Consider the following 20,978-nt stretch of genomic DNA (forward strand, 5'->3'; position numbering starts at 1 on the left):
CCTTACAGCGTCACGTGATATCAACGTCACCAGGTGGTATCCAGTCTCGCGTTGCGTGGTGTTCAAGATGTTTTGACTCATTGGTGTGTGCTCCGCCGAAGGAGACTAGACGGTGGTGGATAACTAAATTCAGCAGCAAAGTGCAAAAAGTGGTGAACACACACACAGAGGTACTCACTTCCAGAGCAGCACAGAGACGACGACGGCGGCAGCGACCAGGAGAGCGGAGCCCACGGCGATGAAGGCGGCGGACGGCACGGCGCGGCCCCACTGCAGCTCCGCGTCCGCCACCTGCCCACACCACAGGCGTACAGATACGACTTGCAGCCTGCCTGCCCCTACCTCCGCCGCAACCATTAAAGCAGCTAAACCTGCCACAGCGGAGACACAAGAGTACGTGTGTACTGAAGCGCAGTGGTTGAAGCAGGCCAGATTGGGGCTCCGCAAATAGGGACGGGAACTGTTCAGCCTGCTGTACGTAACAGACTACGCTTTCAAGACAACGTGATAAGCCTGTATACGTTTATGGAAGTAGTTGCACTACGGCTCATTTATCAGAACGCTGGGAACAGCAAAATAAGCAAATCATACTTAAAGGAGATTCAGAAGAAAACAATAACTGGGGAATATATACCAGTCATGTAACAGAGTCATGGTTCAGCAGAGGATAACTTTTCGTGTATTTATGAGAGAGTTTCAAGGAAATCGGTCAGTCAGAGAGCATATCGAGTTCCTCCTGCTAATAAGGAGAGTACATCGTTCATTTGTTATATATACATATATATTTACGAGCTTCAAACAGGAGTGACCTATTTTTAATTATCTGTGTAGTTACTAGTTTATTTTTGTAATTTCTTGCGTATTTGAGTGCTTACTAGGCACATGCTTTTAGTTTAATAACAGTGTAGCGATAGTATTGCCGTTTTGTTCACCGTTGTATCGTACAAGCTTTTGTTAGCTTTGGTTGGTATAGCTCAGTGTCGGTTAGACCGTCAGTGAGAGAGCACTTCGAGCTCCTGCTGCTAATAAGCCGGTTACACCGTTCGTTTGTTACATACACTCCTGGAAATTGAAATAAGAACACCGTGAATTCATTGTCCCAGGAAGGGGAAACTTTATTGACACATTCCTGGGGTCAGATACATCACATGATCACACTAACAGAACCACAGGCATATAGACACAGGCAACAGAGCATGCACAATGTCGGCATTAGTACAGTGTATATCCACCTTTCGCAGCAATGCAGGCTGCTATTCTCCCATGGAGACGATCGTAGAGATGCTGGATGTAGTCCTGTGGAACGGCTTGCCATGCCATTTCCACCTGGCGCCTCAGTTGGACCAGCGTTCGTGCTGGACATGCAGACCGCGTGAGACGACGCTTCATCCAGTCCCAAACATGCTCAATGGGGGACAGATCCGGAGATCTTGCTGGCCAGGGTAGTTGACTTACACCTTCTAGAGCACGTTGGGTGGCACGGGATACATGCGGACGTGCATTGGCCTGTTGGAACAGCAAGTTCTCTTGCCGGTCTAGGAATGGTAGAACGATGGGTTCGATGACGGTTTGGATGTACCGTGCACTATTCAGTGTCCCCTCGACGATCACCAGAGGTGTACGGCCAGTGTAGGGGATCGCTCCCCACACCATGATGCCGGGTGTTGGCCCTGTGTGCCTCGGTCGTAGGCAGTCCTGATTGTGGCGCTCACCTGCACGGCGCCAAACACACATACGACCATCATTGGCACCAAGGCAGAAGCGACTCTCATCGCTGAAGACGACACGTCTCCATTCGTCCCTCCATTCACGCCTGTCGCGACACCACTGGAGGCGGGCAGCACGATTTTGGGGCGTGAGCGGAAGACGGCCTAACGGTGTGCGGGACCAGCTTCATGGAGACGGTTGCGAATGGTCCTCTCCGATAGCACAGGAGCAACAGTGTCCCTAATATGCCGGGAAGTGGCGGTGCGGTCCCCAACGCACTGCGTAGGATCCTACGGTCTTGGCGTGCATCCGTGCGTCGCTGCGGTCCGGTCCCACGTCGACGGGCATGTGCACCTTCCGCCGACCACTGGCGACAACATCCATGTACTGTGGAGACCTCACGCCCCACGTGTTGAGCAATTCGGCGGTACGTCCACCCGGCCTCCCGCATGCCCACTATACGCCCTCGCTCAAAATCCGTCCACTGCACATACGGTTCACGTCCACGCTGTCGCGGCATGCTACCAGTGTTAAAGACTGCGATGGAGCTCCGTATGCCACGGCAAACTGGCTGACACTGACGGCGGCGGTGCACAAATGCTGCGCAGCTAGCGCCATTCGACGGCCAACACCGCGGTTCCTGGTGTGTCCGCTGTGCCGTGCGTGTGATCATTGCTTGTACAGCCCTCTCGCAGTGTCCGGAGCAAGTATGGTGGGTCTAACACACCAGTGTCAATGTGTTCTTTTTTCCATTTCCAGGAGTGTATGTTTACGAGCTTCAAACAGGTGTGACTTCAGTAACGGATCGGAACTGTGATTGCTGGGTACAGATGCGAGCTAAGTTGGTGACCCTCCGCTCACACCATCATCCTGTGTTAGTTTCCAATCATAGAATGAAGGCTTTCACGAATGGATGACATAGCTGCTAGAGAACCTTTCTGGGTGTGAGGTCGTGCTCCAAGAAACTATTCTGATCCTTACGTTTCGTCCAGGACTGCGCTGGACATCCTCAGAGGCTCTCCTTTACTGAGACTTGTCTCTGAGAATGTGCAGCGCAGTTCTGGACGAGGAATTCAGAACAGAAGAGCTTCTTGCACCACGACCTCACATCCTGAAACGTTTACCAGCAGCTGTGCCGGATGCCGTCACACAGCATGAGGCTGCTGCCAAGGGCATTACTGTGGGGAGTCGGACGCGGAGATGCGAGAGACGTCGAGCACGTCCGACGTCTCCTCCGATCGGTCCACTGCTGTGGACGCCCTAGGTACTGCCCGCACTGAGGTTGATCCCTCCCCCGTAGTCGAGTGCAAGATCATTCCAAAGTCTGGCAGGCAGCGGAAGACTTTCCTAGGGGCCGATCGTAGGGCCTGCCCGGTTCGTTTGATGAACAGGTTTCGGGCGTTATCTGTGGCTGACGATGTCTCTGAGCCGGCTACAGTCGTCCACCATGTTGCAGAGGAAGCTTCTCGGTCTGCAAGGTCTGGGTATTCACAAAGGGTAGGTTTTCTGGTAGTTGGGAGCTCAAACTTTAAGCGCGTAGTGGGGCACCTTAGGTACATGGCTGGAATGATGGGAGGGCAGCCAGTGTGCACTCCGTGTACATAACGGTGCGAGTCATTCCGGCTGTGGAAAGAGTGCTTCCGGATACCATGAACGGTACAGGGTGCCGCCAACTGCAGGTGGTGGCTCATGTCGTTACTAGTGACTCTTTGGATTGCAGGAGATTCTCTCTGGTTTCTGGTGGCTTGCGGAAATGGTAAAGACAGCAAGTCTTGCTTGCGCGATTAAGACGGGGCTTAACACCTGCAGCATCGTCGATAGAACCGACTAATGTCCTTTGGTGCAGAGCCGACTGGAGGGTCCGCATCAGAGGCTCGGATGGTTCTGTGACCGTGTAGGCTGCAGATTCCTTGACTTGTACAATCGGCTGGTGGGTTTCCGGTTCCGCTTAATAGGTCAGGAGTCCGGTACACACAGGAGGCGGAGTATATGGGGCTATGTGGAAGGGACTACGAGTTGTTTTAGGTTAGAGAATCTCAGGAACCAGAGAAAGGGCATGCGTCTAAAAGGGGCAGGCAATACACTGTAAGGTAGTTCTAGTAACTATAGGTATTTTAGTCGTAAATTGTCGTAGTTGTATTGGGAAGAAACCATGGCTCAAATAGTTAAAGGTACGGATAGCTGGCTTAAGCCGGAAATAGGTTCAGCCGAAATGTTTTCAAACGACCTAACAGAGTTCAGAAAGGCTAGATTAAATGCAGTTTGTAGTGGAGTATTTATTGCTGTCAGAAGTAGTTTGCCTTGTAGTGAAATTGAAGTAAATAGTTCCTGCGAAATAGTAAGGGTAGAGGTTACACTTCATAATCGCAATAAACTATTAATTGGATCGTTTTAACGATCCCCCGACTCACAAGATATAGTTTCTGAACAGTTCAAAGAAAACTAGACTCTCATTTCAAATAGATACCCAACTCTTACAATTACTGTCGGTGGTCACGTCCATCTACTCTCGATATGCTGGAAAAATTATACGTTTAAAACTGGCGGCAGGCAAAAAGCGTCATCCGAAATCGTACTGAATGCTTTCTCAGAAAATTATATTGAACAATTAGATCATAAGCCCACTCGAAGGATAAATGGTTGCGAAAGCGTACTCGACCTCTCAGCAACAAATAATCCTAGACAAATAGGGAGTGTCTTAACGAACACAGGGATTAGCGAATACAAAGCAGTTGTTGCTAGCCTAAATACCGTAACACCCGCTACCATAAAAAAGAAACGCAAAGTATATCTATTTAAAAAGCTGATAAAAATTCTCTGAACGTCTTTTTAAGAGACAGTCTTCATCTTCCGATCTGCTCATGTAAGCGTAGAAAAGATGTGGAATGATTTCTAAGACACAGTATCGACGGCAGTTGAGAGATATATGCCACATAAATTAATAAGTGAAAGTACTGATCCCCCATGGTACATAAAGCGGGTCAGATCGCTGTTGCAGAAGCAACGAAAAAAGCATGCTACATTTAAAAGAACGCTAAATCCCCAAGGACAGGCAAATACCCTCAGACTTGATGATGAATATAATAATTCCAATCCCAAAGAAAGCAGGTGTTGACAGACGTGAAAATTACCGTACTATCAGTTTAATAAGTCACAGCTGCAAAATACTAACGCGAATTCTTTACAGGTGAATGGAAAAACTAGTATAACTCGACCTCGGGGAAGATCAATTTTGATTCCGTAGAAGTGTTGGAACACGTGAGGCAATATTGACCCTACGACTTATCTTAGAAGCTAGATTGAGAAAAGGCAAACCTACGTTTCTAGCATTTGTAGACTTAGAGAAAGCTTTCGACAATGTTGTCTGGAACATTATCTTTCAAATTCTGAAGGTGGCAGGGGTAAAATACAGGGAGCGAAAGGCTAATTACAATTTGTGCAGAAACCAGATGGCAGTTATAATCCACTGAATTATAAACCCATATCACAAACGTCGATTTCCAGTAGGGTTTTGGAACATATACTGTCTTCGAACATTAAGAATTTCTTCGAAGAAAACGATTTATTGATACATAGTCAGCACGAATTCAGAAAATATTGTTCTTGTGAAACACAACTGGCTTTTATGGTCATGAAGTGATGAGTGCTATCGACAGGGGGTGTCAAACTTCTATATTTCCTGAATTCTTTCGACAGCGTTCCTCACAGGCGTTTTCTAGCCATGCCTGTGGAATATCGCCTCAGTTGAGCGACTAAATTCTTTTTTTCCTATCAGAAAGGTCACAGTTCGTTGTAACAGGCGGAACGTCATAGAGTAAAACAAAAGCAATATCCGGCGTTTCCCAAAGAAGTGTAATAGGCCTTCTATTGTTCCCGATCTATGTTAACGGCATGGGAGACCATCTGAGTAGCCGTCTTAGATTGTCTGCAGATTATGCTGCCATTGCCGGCCGGAGTGGCCGTGCGTTTCTAGGTGCTACTGTCAGGAGCCGGGCGAACGCTACGATCGCAGGTTCGAATCCTTCCTCGGGCATGGATATAAGTGATGTCCTTAGGCTATTTAGGTTTAATTAGTTCTAAGTCTAGGCGACTGATGACCTCAGACGTTAAGTCTCATATTGAATGAACCAGTTTCACAGCTAATAGCAGCGTCCTAAGGTGTACATCTGACTAGAAAACTGAAAAAAATAAACAAAACTGTCTATACCCCAAGTTAAAATGGAATGTAGTAAACAGGGGATATGAGTACTGACAATCAATGGATATAAAATGCATTCCGGGATTCTCAGTCAATCTAAAAATTCGATCGAAGGAACAGTAGTCAGGTAATAAAATAGCCAGAACAAAGGTGTCCACCACGCCAGACATCAAGGGATTCTACAATAAAAAGTCAAGGGAAGTGATACGGTCTAAAATTCAGATTTCATAATGTGGATTTAAAATATAGTCAAAAACTTAATATAATTAGATAGTCTCACCTTTGGGAGAGCAACGTAAAGAGGAATAGACTCTTGTATCAGTAGCGTACGGTAGCATGCATGCAGAAAAAAAGAGATAAAAACCAACAAAAATTGGGAACCGAAAACAAAAAACAAATCATTTTTAGTCAATGCAGGAAAGCAACAACTACCGACCTTATTATTAAAACCACCTCAAATCGTCCCTCAACAGACAAAATGGCCGCATTCGGGTCATTGCTTTATAGATGTGGAATATACCCTTGTCTAAGGAAGTCCTAGAAAGGGAGTATGCACTTATTCAATAAACAGCGTACAGCCACGGCTATAAAGTTAATCGTGAATTTTGTTAACAAAGGCATGAAAAGAAATAAGCCACCCATCTTTCGTGGCTCTATGGGAGATGATATAGCCCTGGTGACTGCGCATCATGAGATTGTTGATGAAGTTCTGCAACACAGGTTTGCATACAATAGTAAAATCTCGGTGATGATAGGCTCCAACTTTCGTGCTAAAAATATAAAGCCGACTATTTCGTACCCAATAATATAGATAGCAGATACAGTGAGACAAAAAATGTAACAGCAACCAAAACTAATGTGCCACTGGCGTTTATTGCATCTGATATGACAACTGCCACGTGGCGTACATTGGCCATACTGGAAGGAGTTACGAATCAGATTTGGAAGGCATCTGAACTTAACCAGTTCACAATCAGTTCTGAGTACGCACCTATGTGAACAAGGGAATTCCATCACTAATTTGTGCAATAATCTAAGAATTTTACACCGAGAAAATAAAGAACATGCCTCAAATATTTTGATGTAAATTGCAGTAATGCGTTGTAAGAATCATCTCCCACTACACACATTAAATGGCCAAACAAGTCTGAGTTATCGCAATATTTTTGCAAATTTCGACTTTCTAAATGCGGTTATTTAATTTTATTCCAATTTTTACTATTACAATACCATATTTTTTATATTTCATATTTGCCCCGTTTATTATTTCCTTATGTTTTCACTCCAATTGTATCTGGTTCACTCTTCTTTCCCTATTATCCATTCATCTTCTTACTTATCTCCTTCCCCCTCTCTCCTTTAGATCCGCTTTACATCTCTCAGCTTCTTTAACTAAAAGTTTTCACCATTATATTAAGCAGATGATTATTGCCTGTATTTAAAGCATTTTATCTTCTAATAAGGTTGTTTCATATTCCAGGCAGTATTATATTTTGCCATCAGCTACGTAATCCAACTTTCTATGTCCGGTTGAATCGTAGAATTTATTGCTTCTGTCAGGCTTGGACGGTCTTACCCATAACCTGGTCTGTGTGCACATGTCTCTCCGGTCGGTTCCTTGCCCCCGCCTGCTGCGTACCAACGACTCTCACCTGTGGTTTGTCTGCATACGAGACTGCTAAGTTCCTTAATACGGCCCTTATTCCATGTTTTAGATTCATCCGTCCAGTCTGTTTCTCTCTATGTATTTCCTTCCCTCCCACTCCATATGTTGTTATTGGCTATTCATTCTCTGTTTTTATTTAGGTTTCCTTTTTTCCGTGGTTTCTGTATGATCTCTCTTTCTGCCTGCACACCAGCTTACTCTACTGTGACACGAGTCTGCCATTATGTTGCTCTCTCAATAGTGAGTTTATCGAATTATATTGCTCTATATTTTAATACTGCATTTTCAAATTTGAAATTGTAGATCAAATCAGTCCTCTTGAATTTTATACATTATAGAGTCCCTTGCTACCTGCGGTGATCGGCTCATCATTCTGCCAATTTCACCGCCTGACTACCGTCCCTTCGACTGAAGTTTTATTTTGATTTGAAAGATAATGCTGGGTCGTCCGTTCAACCACAGTATGACTTTATGTTAACATCACTCAGTACTCGTGTCTGTTATTTACTACATCCTTTTTAACTTGTGGAGCAGGCAACCTTTTAACGATATTTATTTCCAGTTTTCTACTCAGGTGTATATCTGAGGCGGTAGCTATTAGCTGCGAAGCCGGTCGATTCAGTAAAGGATTATTTAATAGCTGTTCTGGCTGTTCATATATCAAGACGCACTTCTACAAGGTTGTGTCAATATATCAGGGCCACTGACTTTCGCAGCAAAGCATTTGGCCTGCTTCAACTTGTCCACATTTCTCTTAATGTCATGTTCAGACGATCCCGGAAAAAAAGGGTAAAATGTACTCCTGCTTCTTCGTGTTTAGGTCAAAATTCCTCAGGAACGTTATCCAATACGTCTTACAGAAAAATCCGGTGCATTTGCGTTGTTTGGTAGCGAGAAAAGTTTATCTGTCAAATTAAATTACGTTCCAATGATAGCTGGCATAACGTTGTAGCAGCGGATGATATCGTGTTGCTATGTCACACAAGCACTAATTTAAGGTGTACTGCTATACAGGGTATTTTATCGTGATCGTTAACAAGAGTTGCTGTCGTTTTTCTTCCCTTATAGTTCTTACAGTACCCTTTGCTGACATTTTCCCCATGTCAAACGTCAAACAATATTGTTTACGCGACAATGCAAATAGTTCGCATTGTTTTACTACATCAAAGAAATTTTTGGTCCTTCGCTAACCGGTAAATGTCCACAGACACGAAAATGAAAGGTATCAGCCCGGTAATTAACGTTGGCGTTGTATGTATATCTGTGGAACATTTTTAATGCTTCTGAGAAGTCTTTTATTACCGTGATATGGCAAATATTCGCGGTTTTTGCAATGGAGTTACGCCCAGTAAATAATTTAAAATTAACACTAGGAGCTACTGACATACGTCTGAGAAATACGAGCTCTTAATCTCAATTCCATTATTTTCTAAAATCCGAAAAACAAGCAGCAGGTGGCAATAGCTGAGATCTGCAAATTTCCTAACTTCAACTAAAAGAAGTTTGTTTCCTCTACTCGAATTCTTTAATGAAAATTTTTTTACCAATTTTGATACATGTTACTCACTTATTGCTGAGTTGAACCAAATTTGAGAACAATGGTCTTTCGGAGGTAACAAAGAACCTGTAAATGGTAATGAGCGCCAAAAAAAAGCACATAAAAATGATGCATAGTACACGTACTAACAGTCTCAAAATGGACAACTCCAATGTGTTATAAGACCCTAACTAATTAAGATATTCTCACCATGTTTAACTTCAGTGACAGGCAAACTCACAAAATTTCTCCGTGTGTGTGCCAAGTTTCTGTGAGGGAGGCAAAATGACAACGGTTCAAGGAAGTGCTCAGTGTGTGGAAAGGTTTATCAGACCAAATCGGACAAACAGTTTCAAAAGAAGTTCCAAACCAAGTATAGTAAGTAGCGTTCACGTTTATATGCCAGTGGGACTAGAATTTTATGCAGATAGAAAGCGTTGATGTGGAGCATCACACTGGACGACCTGGAATAAATGAAGCCGACGCAGAACAAATACTATTGGCTGTTCAACGTTCGCCGGCCGCTGTGGCCAAGCGGTTCTAGGCGCTTCAGTCCGAAACCGCACTGCTGCTACGGTCGCAGGTTCGAATCCTGCCTCTGGCATGGATGTGTGTGGTTCCTTAGGTTGGTTCGGTTAAAGTAATTCTATGTCTCGGGGACATGACCTCTGATGTTAAGTCCCATAGTGCTTAGAGCCATTCACCGCAGCAGTCAGTTAGGAGGGTGTCGCAGGAGCTGCAGGTTCCGAGGATGACCGTACACCTGGTCCTTTTGGAAAGTGTACAGTGTTTCCATATCCACTCAAACTGTCGTGCGCTTTGAGACCAGACGACTAGCAACAACGTGTGCAGTTCGCTGTGGACGTCCTTCTCCGTTTGGAGCAGTATTTACATTTCTAAACAGCCTAGCATTTTCTGACGAGAGCACTACTTCTCACTTGACATACTGAAGGAGATTTGTTTGGTAGATGGTTGATCGCACTGTGGGACCATTGATTTCTCAGAAAAAAATTATTATAACAGTTGATATGCTGGAGCTGTTTCCGTTACAACTGGCTGACCACCAAGATAGTAGTAGTGGAACAAGTTGGTGCACCGCCACTTTGGGCTGACACTGTGCGAGACGTCCTAGAACAGTTGTTTTCAGATAGCTGTATTGGTACGATTGATCCAGTTCCCTGCTCACCGAGGTAGCCAGACATTGCACTGATGTACTTCTTTCTATGTGGGTGTCTAGAGAACAGAGTCAACCAAACGACCATGAATCACACCAATAATTGAAACAAGCGATTCGTTGCTCCCATCTCTATCGCTGATGAAGGTATGTGGCGTCGACTGTGTATAGAGCTTGTATAAACTGAACGTTGTGAGTGCCAAGAAAGGCGGAGATGGCAAAATAGAGCAAATGGCGTAAAAAATTTGTGAGACAGATGTCAGACACGATGTGAGTATCTTAATTAGATCTACCTTGCCCTTTCAGACCACTATGTTTAATAACTATCATAGGTTTCGGAATTCAACAAAAATTAAAATATAAACGAAAGATTAAACTTTTCCTTCACGGATATTTTGGAACCCGTGACTGTTAATTAAATGCAAATAAGTTATACGAAATTGCAACCAGTCACATTTTTAAAAAATTATATTTTTTAACCGATTTTCAAAGCTCTTGAGGTTCATCTTCAGATGGTTTCTGGAGGTTACATCGTAATTTCTAGCATAATGCTGGGTGCCGCCCGTACTGTCGCAATCCAGCACCACCATTATGCTAGAAATAATGATGTAACCTCCAAAAACCATCTGAAGATGAACCTCAAAAGGTTAGAAAACCGGTTCATGGTATAAAGTATGATTATTAAAAACAGGGACTGGTTGCAGTTTCGTATAACTTGCCTACGTAGAGGAAAGAGTCAGCTATTCAAACAAGAACGAAACAAGAGAAGTTGGTTTTATTTTATCTTCTTACCTTTACGGGAGAAATGCGTTAAGTACAACAACAATTCGGTCACCGTTTGACATCTCAGTTATGCATGTAATGGATAGAGCTGCCTTCCAATATATCTTTATTTAAAATGATGCCAGTATAATAACTTGCTGCTATATGTCGTTGTAATTATGTAAGCGCTCTTTGTCAACGAAAGGCTACCATTTTCATTATATTCCTCTATTTTATCGATGAAACTTCCAACAGTCATCTCAAGTTTATACAACCAAAAAGGCCTCAGAACACAGGCAGGCTCAGACGACGCAAAGTTAATGACATTACGAGAAACGATACGTATTTGTCTTGATTGCACTCGTGTACCTCCGTATTGCTTTACTAAACGCGACAAATGTGGAGGAAGAATAAGGCCATAAAGTTACAGAGGCACACCTACGTACCGGCAAAAGATCGCAGGTGTGCATCTCCGAGCAGAAAGCAGCGTCGCGCAAGGCAGGCGGGGGCGGTGGAGGAGGCAGGTCGAACAGTGGCGGCGGCGGACCAGGGCACGAGCACTCGTACACGTCCTCAGCGTCCGCCATGGCCCGCTCCTGCAACACGGAGGATTCATCTTCAGGAATGGCACTTACTTGCTGAAATACGCGACTGACATTTGCAAGCGCATCAGGAGAAGTCGCAGTGTTTGTATGCGACCCCACGGAAATATTAGGGCAACGCAAGAAGTGGGCATTTATCACAAGACCAGTGGGAAAAAAAGAAAGAGTTGTTCTGTACCTCTTTGCAGTTATTGTTAGTAGTGTTAAGTATATTACGTGCTCCTAAATTACTCGTTTTCTTCGCATGTGCCCACGTCAGCTAAGTTGATCACCCTTCTTGTTAGAGACTTAATCTGGCGCCGCCGACGTCGTAGGCTGAAGCACAAAAATTACTAAGTTACCAGAAGAATAACGAGTGGGCTGATTTTTTATGTTTGCCACTAAGACTTGGCTAATCGCATTTCGCACACGCGCAGGGCGGTTCCCTTTTAGAGTGCTCCTCACCCCTTTGTACTTCATGTGGCGCGAGCGTGGTACAATCTTGTCTTGCCCAGAACTGACCGTACGACAAAGACTATACTCCAGAATGAGATTTTCAGTCTGCAGCGGAGTGTGCGCTGATATGAAACTTCCTGGCAGATTAAAACTGTGTGCCCGACCGAGACTCGAACTCGGGACTTTTGCCTTTCGCGGGCAAGTGCTCTACCATCTGAGCTACTGAAGCACGACTCACGCCCAGTACTGAGTTTGGAAGGTAGGAGACGAGATACTGGCAGAAGTAAAGCTGTGAGTACCGGGCATGCGTCGCGCTTCGGTGGCTCAGATGGTAAGAGCACTTGTCCGCGAAAGGCAAAGGTCCCGAGTTCGAGTCTCGGTCGGGTACACAGTTTTAATCTGCCAGGAAGTTTCAAAGGCTGTACTGGCATACGCAATATACTAGCATAGTTTTCCGATCAGTAAACCGTTCAAAATCCAAGACAGACACTTCCTTTATGGTAAAGCGTCCATTGTGGTACTTGCAGCATATGTTCCGTCTGACTAGTGGTCCGCCTAATTACGTTATATTGTTACTGTATTTCATTTAATGCCGTGGTAACAGTCTATGACAAAATCTCAGTGTAATGAGTACATATACGAAAATTTATATACACCACAAACAAAAATAGTTGGTAGATAACTGGTAGATATCACGTCAGGGCTAGTACTCCATGGTACCATCAATAAATATACGTAACAATTTTGTTTCAAGTTCGATATAAAGAAAACGGAGCAGTTACCGTCTTAAAATAACAAAAAAAACACAGTGAGATACATAAAAATAATTGGAACTGAGTGCTAAGTAGCAACAAGGTGTGAAAGCTCTCTGTAGGATTCCTTTCATCTTAATTTCTTAAATCTGTTGTCATTTACAGCATAAATTCCTCTTCTAAATTTACTGTGGCGGTTCTGACTATCTGCGAGGAGACTGAGTAGTGGAACGTGTTACTTTTACACATAAACACGAACGATCTGTCACACTACTACATTTTAAAACACAGTTTATATGCAATTCATGTCACACAGTCTCATACGGAACCTACATCCGCTTTCTTTTATGTACTTTATACGATAAGATATTGTCATCCCCCTTCTCTTCTGTGTGAGAGGATGAATGAGCAAATGTATTTCTAGTTGCATGCTTGAGGGTAGCAGACAAGCCTGTCTGCTAGAGAACAGTAGGACCAACGTCGGAACAGGTAGCTATGCTTTCTAAAAGCAAAGAGGTTTCTATCCTTAGTATGGTTATGTCCGTCCCTTGTCATGTTGGTACAGGAAGCTGCCCCTCTGGTCACTTCCGTTTTGTATCGGGAAGCACGCTCGGTAGGAGCGCTGGTCAGTCGGTCCGCGGCGAGCGTCTGAAGTGGTAAGATCTCCGGCTATGCGCGTGTCTGCTAAGTCCGCAGGACAATGGATTTCCTAAGTTCAGCCTAACTGAAAATTTAATCAACTTTATTTCAGGTTTAGCTCTAAAATATCTAATGTTATCTTAAGTTGCAACGCAGTGTATTTCGAGTGCGAACTTCAGATTATTTTACAGTAGTTGCTTTGTCACTAGTTTCTGAGTAAAGTGGAACCACGTGTTGATTAGTAACTCTAACTAAGATAATCAATCTTAAATGCGAATGTGCGTGAGATTATAACGTCTCGCCTTAACAATATTTTTCAATATAGCAACTTTTCTTTATGTTCAATCCACGTGGGGTGTACTTCGTGAGACCAGTACCACGTGCTTATACAATTGTTTGACCCATCAGGTTAATAGTAAGACGATAGTAACCAGTTCGAGGTTTTTCTTTTGTAAATTGCTTTTCGATCAAATTTATTTTAATTATCAAAATTATTGTGTCATTACACTTTTTGTGTAAAGCAAGTTAACCACGTGAAGCATGTGGTGTAATCATCAAAGTAGCTCTCAGCTATTCTTTTCGGGAAGATTTCACAGAGAGTTAGTATGAATTTAGTATACCAGGGTGTGGTAATTACATGACAGACAGGATTGTGTTACGAACGTTACTTCTTTGGGTGAAAATTGAATCGGTTGGTTGTGGTTAATTTCCTCTTACATATGTTTCAATGTTCTTCGTGTGTTATTTTATGAATGTAGTGATGTATGCAGTCTCCCAATCTTGGCTCCCTATTTGATGTGTTCCGTAAGATTACAAACTCACATTTTCACAATTCTAAATAAGGCACCAGCTTAGTTATGACTCAAGTTTAATATGCTGAAATTTCAATGATCAATGTTAAAATAAATTTCCAAATATAAACTGATTTATTTATTTTTATTTAAATTCCCTTTTTTATATATGTATCACCGGTTTATGATTATATTTAATGTTAGTCTGGTTGGAAATTTGGTAAGCTAGACATTATACCTGGTGAAACAGTTGCTCAGTAATGCAACGTTAACTTCCTCAGATAGCTCACAGCTTTTAACCCTCTTTTATTGTCTATCAGCACCGCTTTCACATAACAAATTAAAGCGACAACATTACACATGGCGACCCTGTTCTGTGATTCTGCTAGACTCTGATATCTCTGAAACGTTAGATTGCGAGCGTTGTATAATCTTAATTTTTTTTTCCCCTATAGCTCTCAAACAACTTCTTAGTTGTTTTGGAGCATACTTTCAATACATTCACGGCGTTGTTGAGCGGCGTTGTGTTGTTTGTCTTGTTTTGTTTTCTATATTTGTGTGTTTTATATGTGTATGTGTTTTTTTCTGTCTTGTAAATTGTTCTGTTTCGATCAAAGATATAAATTTGTTTTGAGTGTGAAAAAGTGCGTACTAGGTTGGGTATCTTTAGTGTGACTGTCGTGATTTTTGGGGGATACATTTATTCTGATTAGTGTGTTGCGTACCGGGTATAATAAATTGAACTAATGCTGAGACGTAGCCAAGCTAAAAGTAGGCAGTCCAACAACTTAATCAACATGGACCAAAGGGATAATCTGATTTCGAATATTAACGCATCGGACGGTTCCGAAAATGCAATGGGAAATACTTCAGAGGAAATGCAAAACAGGACGAATGGGCTCACACCAGAGCCAGAAATTAATTTGCCTCCAACTAACCAAATAGACCTGGCAGAACTCATGAAAGCCTTACTGCAACAAAATAAAGAAAACGCAGAGAAATCTGAAAAATCGATCCGTGAGCTAGGCGAACAAATGACTCAAAAATCAGAAAAATCGATCCGTGAGCTAGGCGAACAAATGACTCAAAAATCAGAAAAATCGATCCGTGAGCTAGGCGAACAAATGACAGAGAAATCTGAAAAATCGATCCGTGAGCTAGGCGAACAAATGAAAGAGAAATCTGAAAAATCGATCCGGGAGCTAGGCGAGCAAATAGACGAAAAACTAATCCAGCAGACAAATAAAGTTGACAAGTCGATGCAGAGAGTGTCCGAGGATATCTCACAAAGAATAAATAATCTGGCAAGTGAAATAAAAAGTGATATCATGAAAGAATTAAGCCGTACATTTGAACAAATCGATGACCGTCTGCAAGCCTTAGAACAGGGCAAGCGGAGTCGCGATGCGGAATCGAAAGAGAGCGAAGAACAGCTACTTAGGAATTTCCAAGCGCTGAGAGAACAATGCCAAAGAGAACACCAGCAGGTACTCTCGAGGGTCCAGGAGGCGGAAACGCATTGTCCCGCGTCGATTAGCAACACAGTAGCGGACAACAGTCAATCGATTCACGCACTCGAACAGCAAGTACAACAATTGAAGCAGACAGGGGCGGAGGACAACAGACAAATACATGATAAGATTGCGGCATTAGCGGACATCGTAGGCATGATGAAGGTGACGGAGAGCAATAACAATACTACAACGGTAGCGGTCGCAGAGACTGAAGAAGTGCGTTCGCTTCTTAGATTTCAGAAGGGACAGTTCGAAGTGAACAGGCGGCACAAAGTTGTAACAGGTGAATTACAAGAACGCGTGGCGCATCTGGAAAGCCGCATTGGGTGTGATTCCGAACTCGACAATAGTATCAAAAATAGCCGTACGAACAGTGCAGAGAGGGACTCCGGCCACGAGGGAGATTTTGACGACAGGGAAGAATGTATGTTGAGGGACAGAAATGAGAAAAATAGAAACATTCAAGGGTCTCGCCGGGAGGAAATGCGGGGATTTGATTTCAAACATTTCCTTACGGTGAGAAAGTTTGAGATATTTCGAAATACTCAAAAAGGAATACATCGACGAGCATGGCTCGAGCAATTTGAATTCTGTCTTCCCCCTGACTGGGCAAGTTCACGTAAGATAGAATATATGTGTGGCTATTTAGAAGGCGAACCGGCGATTCGCATGAGGTCGGCAGCGCGTCACTGCAACTCCACTCGGGAGTTTCGACAAGCCTTTCTGTCCGTCTATTGGTCGGAAGCGGCACAAGATAGGGTCAAGCATGGCATAATTATGCTGCCAAATTTGAAACAGTCTGGTTTCGGCAGCCCAGCACGCCTATTCGACCACATGCTGCAGGCAAATCAATTTCTATACGACCCATACGGGCCTGCGGAACTAATTAGGATATGCATCACCAAATTGCCGATGCACTTGCGCCACGTCATTCTTGCGGGACGATGCAAAGAGGACGTGGAAACGTTTAAGACCCTTCTCCAAGAGTTGGAATATAATACAGGAGAATTCCCGCCTAATCAGACACAAAGTTATTACCGGGCACAGCAGCGCGACCGCAGTCTTGGCCGTAGTAATAATCAACGGCGTGACTGGTCGTCGCAACGCGAACGGAACAATAATCGGTACCGGCCGTATAGAAACTGGGGTAACAGTCGCGAACACAGGCGGAACAACGGAAATGATCGAAGACGTGGACAGGATCGTGAACGCAACAGTTACGGCAACCAGAATAGATACTACGGTGAACACGGTGGGAATAGGACTGTAGGCGGAGCACCTCATGATGTTGAAATTCGGCCGGCTAACCCTAGACATAATCCAGGATATGGTAATGAACAAAACCGGCAATGACAAACGATCAGCGCAGAAGGCGCCCAATCGGAACAAATTAGCGACATGGCGAATGACTGCATACGGTATATAGAGAGGGAAGATATTAGAGAGGATTTGTTGCAAGAAACTACGAGTGCTAAAATTTCGGGAATAGATCCAGTCGTGACAGTTTCAGTAAACAAAATATGTTTTAAGTGTGTCATTGACACTGGAAGCCCTTTCTCCATAGTGAGCGAGGCAGCATTTCAAAAATGCGAAGGGACTGGGACTTGGCCCGTTTTTCGAGTCCGAGGGATGAAGGTGAAGGGTGCAATCTACGGTAAGAGCGTAGAAATCCGAAGGCAGACTCGGCTTAATTTTACCTGCCAGGGTAGAGAGTTTGAGTACAACTTCTTTGTGCTCCCAATGCTGAATGTGGCAATGATTTTAGGAAATGACTTCATGAATGCCCACCATGCAGTAATTGACATGGGTGGAGGAGTAATGACAGTTCAAGTTGGGGATCAGCCAATTAATTTAGTATTTGATGAATGCATATTACGTGCCGAGTCAGAAATTAGTTGCCTAAAATTAGAAGCTCAAACCAAATCGCAACCGAGACTGGAGCTACTCGTGAACTATGTAAGTGAGTCGTGCTCTACATCTGGTGAGCAGGGGAAAGATGTTGTTTTTGCTGATGCACTGAGAAAGAGCATCGCGGGTGTCAGAACCACGGACAGGGAAAAGGAGAAATTGTATTGCCTACTTAGGAATCATGAACGAGTATTTTCTGAGACTCCGGGGGCGATTAAGGGTTTTACTTACCAATTCAGAGTACGTGACCATCAGAAGTTTTCTTTTAGACCATACCCTATTCCCGTGGCGTATAAAGCCCAGGTGGAGAAGGAAATAAACAAGATGTTAGAACAAGGAATAATTGAGAGGGCAATAAGCTCGTACAACTCACCCTTGCTTGTCGTACCAAAACGCGACAACTCGGTTCGTTTGGTACTAGACTCGAGACAGATAAACACAATTATTATGTCGGAAACGGACAGGCCTGAGAGCCTTGAGGAACGCTTACAACGTTTCCACGGTGTAAAGGTACTATCATCTGTCGACCTCCGTTCGAGTTTTTGGCAAATCGTGCTACACCCATCTTGCAGATTATATACAGCGTTCCTGTGTTATGGAAATTGTTTCCAATTCCGGCGTCTCCCGTTCAGACTAAACGTCTCATCAGCTGCTTTTATAAGGGGATTAAATAGCATTTTACCTGATGATTTGAAACAGCGAGTGACAATTTACGTGGATGACATATTAATTGCGGAAAAGTCGTGGGAGGATCATAATGACGTTCTGAACAGACTACTGGATGTTTTTGAGAAGGCAGGTGTAACAGTCAACTTAGATAAGTCACAGTTCGGACGAGAGAACATAAAATTCTTAGGCCATATTGTCTCAGCAAATGGAATACAACCTGACCCGGAGAAAATTGCGGCGATAGCGGAGTGTGCAATGCCGACAAATAAAAAACAGTTGCAAGCATTCTTACGCCTGTGCAATTTTTATAAGCGTTTTATAAATTTTAGTGTACTTGGTACACCCCATCTATGTGGACTAACAGGGAAGAACGCTTTGTGGGTGTGGGATCAAGAGGCACAGGATGAATTTTATAAACTGAAAAAGGCTTTGGTAGAGGCTCCCATCCTCGTGCATCCCGACCTGACACAAGAATTCTGTTTAATGACGGACAGTTCCTTGTCAGGATTAGGTGCGGCACTGTTTCAAACGGAAGGAAATGATGATATTACAACTTGGAAAACAATCTCGTTTGGGAGCAGGGTGCTCTCTCGATGTGAAAAAAATTATTCAGTGACAGAACTCGAAGCACTCGCGATAGTTTGGGCATTCTCAAAATTTAGGTATTTCTTATTTGGGAGGACCACCAGGGTATACACTGACCATCGTGCACTCCAGTTTCTTATGAGCACAAAAATCACGCATGGGAGACTAGGACGCTGGGCACTATACCTACAGGAATATAATTTCACTGTAGAATACATTCCGGGACAGAAAAATGTAATTACCGACGCTTTATCGCGCATTCCTATAGGTTTGGTTCACACAGAAGAAGGGGAACTCGGTGAAAACAATTTTAGTATCCTATACTTACAGAATGTAGCGTTTGAGAACTTTGTTACCACCTCTTTAGGGAGTATAGCGGACGAACAGGATAAGGACGCAGTATTGAAAGATATAAAAAAAGAAGTAGCGGTGGAGCTAACCTCCAAGTTTGTGTGTCTGACTCCATTGAGGCGGGCCACAGGAAGGGCAGTGGCAGCTGCATTTGCAAAGCAGTTTCTGCATGAAGTTGGGCATGTGAAAAGAGTTATCTCGGATAATGGACCACAATTTAGATCGCAATGCTGGCAGCGGATGCTTCGAAGGAGAAGAATTAAACCTATATATATATATATTTCACCCCAGCTCGAACCCCAGTGAGCGTATTATGCGTGAATTAGGAAAACTATGTAGGTTATACTACAGTCGTGATCACCGATCGTGGGACATACACCTAAAAGGATTTCAGAACATAATTAATGAGTTGCGTAATACGTCAACAAAGCTTCCGCCAATCACTGTGCTAAAAAACAAGGAGCCCCGAGCAAAATCAAGTAGGTGGTGCCTTGGCCACTAGAGCCGAGACTACGCCGGAACGCAATTGTTGACTTAGCTTTACGCAACATCAAGCGTGCAGCAGAAGCCAGAGTCAAGGCGTATAAGAAAAACGTGAGAAAAACAGTGTTTCATGTAGGATAAAAAGTTCTTATCAGATCACACAAGCTGTCTAACAAACGGTCAGGTGTCTGCAAGAATTTTTTTTATCTCTTTAACGGCCCGTATCGGATAAGGAAGATTCCCCATGAAAACGCCATAGAAGTTGAAACTCTTCGATCGAAGAAATCAAAAGGGCTACACCATCTGTGAAACGTAAAACCATACATTGAGTAGAAAGGACAGTGAGGAGTAGAGAGCACGGTGAAGAGAAACAATTGATTAGTTTACATTTGTGATAAATGCATTTAGAATAATATGTTGGTAAAAATAATGATAAAGATGTTTCTATGTGATTGATTGAAGTGATGTTTTTAGTTTTTCTTCCTTGTGCAATTAGGATTTAGGTTGGTCAAAGGTGAGGATAAAAGGTTTCTTTGTGAACGGGTGAAATGCTGTTTATGGTTTTTTGGTGTAAATTGAGAAGAGTCGCTCCTGAGAGAAGGAAGATCTGTGTTGAATTAATGCAAAACTCAGGGGAATATTCGATCTGTGGGTATTATGGGTCTGGCAAACCCAGGTCCCCAGCTGTTAGTAGCCTTGTTTCCGATTTTCTGCTTTCAATGCTACTATCTATCTATTACTATTCTATTTCTGTCAGTGTAAGTGAGGATCTCTTACTATAGTATGCGTGCTGTATGAATACTTTAAGATAAGGGAACTCTGAGAAAGGAATGAGTAAGTTTTGAATGTTGAAAACAGGATGCGATAATACGATTGTTTAATCAATGGCTTCTCAATATGCGATGATATGTTAATATTGATGATATTTTTTTTTGTTCTTTATAGCTGAGTATGTAAAGTGCTCTCTGTGGATTTCGTCAGTATATTGATTCCCTTCAAGGTGAAAGAAGAGTTGTGGTTGTGTAATTTACATGGCCCTGAAATATTATTGTGATAGTCAAATACGAGCAGTTTTCCAGCAAATGGAGAATGGAACGGAAATATGGATCCTTTTTGTAGTCTTCACTGATGTTGAGCCAGAGCCTGAAAAATTATTCTGCGTTACTACTTGTCCTAGAAAAGTGACGTTTATGTGTTTTGCTGAT

At 43.3% G+C, this 20,978-nt stretch overlaps 1 protein-coding gene across 1 annotated transcript in view; it reads right to left on the bottom strand.

Annotated features, from left to right (window-relative positions):
* Positions 1–11,634, bottom strand: part of LOC126267994 (uncharacterized) — a 51,146-nt gene extending 39,512 nt beyond the window's left edge. Inside the window, exons 1-2 of the mRNA XM_049973357.1 lie at positions 11,491–11,634; positions 179–291 (exon numbers count right to left, since the gene is read on the bottom strand). Coding sequence (XP_049829314.1) covers positions 179–291; positions 11,491–11,631 — 254 coding nt within the window. The 5' untranslated portion in view covers positions 11,632–11,634. The remainder of the gene's footprint in view (positions 1–178; positions 292–11,490) is intronic.
* Between the last annotated feature and the right edge of the window lie 9,344 nt (positions 11,635–20,978).

Source organism: Schistocerca gregaria, chromosome 4 (assembly GCF_023897955.1).
Source record: "Schistocerca gregaria isolate iqSchGreg1 chromosome 4, iqSchGreg1.2, whole genome shotgun sequence".
NCBI lineage: Eukaryota > Metazoa > Arthropoda > Insecta > Orthoptera > Acrididae > Schistocerca > Schistocerca gregaria.